This window comes from Pygoscelis adeliae, unplaced genomic scaffold, assembly GCF_000699105.1.
Source record: "Pygoscelis adeliae isolate BGI_AS28 unplaced genomic scaffold, ASM69910v1 Scaffold222, whole genome shotgun sequence".
Taxonomy (NCBI): Eukaryota; Metazoa; Chordata; class Aves; order Sphenisciformes; family Spheniscidae; genus Pygoscelis; species Pygoscelis adeliae.
Window position 1 is genome coordinate 4,990,190 of NW_008824309.1, and position 2,456 is coordinate 4,992,645.

The window sequence follows — 2,456 nt, forward strand, 5'->3', positions numbered from 1 at the left end:
CTTTTCAAAGCGCTGCTCTTCTCTTCAGGATGTGCAGTTGCGTGGACAGTACCTTTACGAAGCAGCAAAGAGAGGAAAATAAAGAAAATAACGTTCTGACCGAAAAGAAGGGCTCCTGTGTGAAAGCAGAGCGAAAGGGCTCCCCAGGACGAACAAACATCGCTGAAATTTCTTCAGCTTTTTGACAGACGAGCCCCTGGGCTGCTAAAAACGCGTATTACATCCTATCGGCTTTAAGCTAAGAGCGAGCTGACTCACTCGATTCAGGAAAGGGGAAGGCATCAGCCCTGCTGCACCGTAACAGGAGGGTTGAAGTGCAGCCTGTCCCTCACTACTCACAGCCACCGGCGGGGTCAAACCGGTCAGAGAGAAGCAGCGACCAGCCTTTACGCAGCATTTCCTTAACGGCCTGGTACTAAACCAAAGGTAGCCCTTACCCGGAAAGGAGCACACGTCTGATATACTCTATCTTGGAAGCAGATCTACGTTGCCCACCTTTCATACGTACCTTTCACCAGACCAGCTGTAAAACCAGTTTCTCGCCCCACCAAGTTAACACTGCCCAGCCCGAGCCTGCTGCAGCGCCGAGACAGCTCGGGCAGAGCTTCCCGGCTGCCAGGAAGCTCTTCTGCGGGGAGAGGAGCGCCCTGCAGCCTGCCGGGGCAGGGCGACGTCGCGCTTCAAGCATCGCTCTTCCCTAGGGAGAAGACGGCCGAATCACCTGGACAGAAGGCGGGCTGTACTCCGCACAAAAATACCGCTTACCAGCTGAAGCTAGCTGTGATTAAAGGTTTAAGTTTTCCACGTCAAGTCAAATCTGAGAAGAAAAAGTACACTAAGGACGAGCTTTACACTGCATTAGAGATGGGTCTGTGCTTCAGAACTTAGAGGGTCAGACCCACAGCCGTTCGTGGCAGCACGCCACGGAGCCGGTGCCGAAAGCAGTCTTAATCCGAGACCGAGAAATGCCGAAGAGCTTTGATTTCCACAGAGCGGAAACGCCAGCACTGACCGACCTGAGCTAAACCGCCTGAGCCTTTAAGGTTAGTCAGTCAAATTTATGGCCGTGGGCAGATAACGGCAGCGTAGTTCTCCTTAGAAAACAACATCCCAAATCGATCAGCAAAGCACAGCACAGCAAAGCAAGCGTCTCCCAAAAATTTATTAAGTTGAACACCCCGCTGTGGGTAAACACTACATCTTCTGGAGCTTACAGTTAACTCCAAAAGTTTTCATGTAGAAAGTGATACTGCCAGTTCCAGGAGGTTCACAGCCAACTGAGCGATGACGCTGCCCACTGTTTAACGTCTGTCGGGCAGTTTGGATACGCTTGCAAAGCATCCATGATTTGATTATTGTCCAAAAGCAGTTTCATAAGGAGGTACTCTCTCTGCGCGCGGACAGATGGTCTTTCTATTGGTTTTACTAATTCCAGTTGTACTAGGTGCTCAAATGCCTAAAAACAGAAGAAAAAAATAAAATGAGGAAACGGAAGATGACCTCGCTCTGGGCTGTACTGCTCATTTTGAATGACCCAGGAGACGCTGCTTTGACAGGAACCTGTGATGTGCGATCTCACAGGCAGACGTGAAGTGCCAGCTCCGTTTTACCTTCGCTTTTCCTCTTCAAGAAACAGTGTTTGAAACCTGGCGTACGTGTCACCGACGGGGAACGACTGCTACTCCGGGATACAAACTGCAACAGCCCCTTACAAGCGCACAGGCGGCATTACATAATTCCCAGTTTAAGTGTCATCGAATAATGTCGAATCGGAAACCAGGGCTGCCCGGCTTAAAAGCTGCAAGGCTGGAAGATGGCTTTGGCTACCGGGCCGCTGGTCCTTGGGTTAAGGTCATCCACTGAAAACTCGGCAGCTGCGTGAGCCCTGTCCGACTGCTACGCCACGGCAGGGTTATGCCCTACGACCAGATCCCCGAACGGAGCCTGGCCACATCACGTTAGCCGAGTGACAGCTCGGTAGCCCAGAAGGCCAACGAGCACCAGGTCCGTAGCCACAATAACTGTTTTTCAATTTGCACTTCAGGCTGTAGTCGGTCGAGGCAAAACCAGCCCTACAAATTGATTGAGGCTACAAATTGATTCTATATACCAGTCAGACCTACGGGGACTTGGATTAAGTAAAACAGGTTTTTGATGTGGTTAAGATTAATTTAAACTTTGGAGACGTCACTTCTAAACAACGGCAGTGAACGAGCGGGCTGAAGGTACCTACACAGGTACACAAACCTCTCCTCTGGAGGCCGTTTCTGATGCAGTCATTCTTGCTGAACCCCAGTCCTAAATCAGTTGAGCTCACTTGGAAGAGAGTCCTTACCCCGGTACTAAACTCTTCTAAGCGTAACTATTCACCAGCTCGGCACAGCCTTGAGCTCCCTGCCCCGGGAAAGGCGGGGGGCGTGGGAGGCGAGCGGCAGGGCCGGCGGGCCGGGCGGGGC

At 51.6% G+C, this 2,456-nt stretch overlaps 1 protein-coding gene across 3 annotated transcripts in view; it reads right to left on the minus strand.

The window, feature by feature from the left end:
• Positions 1 to 1,145: 1,145 nt before the first annotated feature.
• ORC4 (origin recognition complex, subunit 4) overlaps positions 1,146 to 2,456 on the minus strand; it is a 22,505-nt gene continuing 21,194 nt past the window's right edge. For all 3 annotated transcript variants that reach the window (XM_009318951.1, XM_009318950.1, XM_009318952.1), the window contains one exon: positions 1,146 to 1,456. In XM_009318951.1, the coding sequence (XP_009317226.1) occupies positions 1,268 to 1,456 (189 nt within the window). In that variant the 3' untranslated portion in view covers positions 1,146 to 1,267. The remainder of the gene's footprint in view (positions 1,457 to 2,456) is intronic.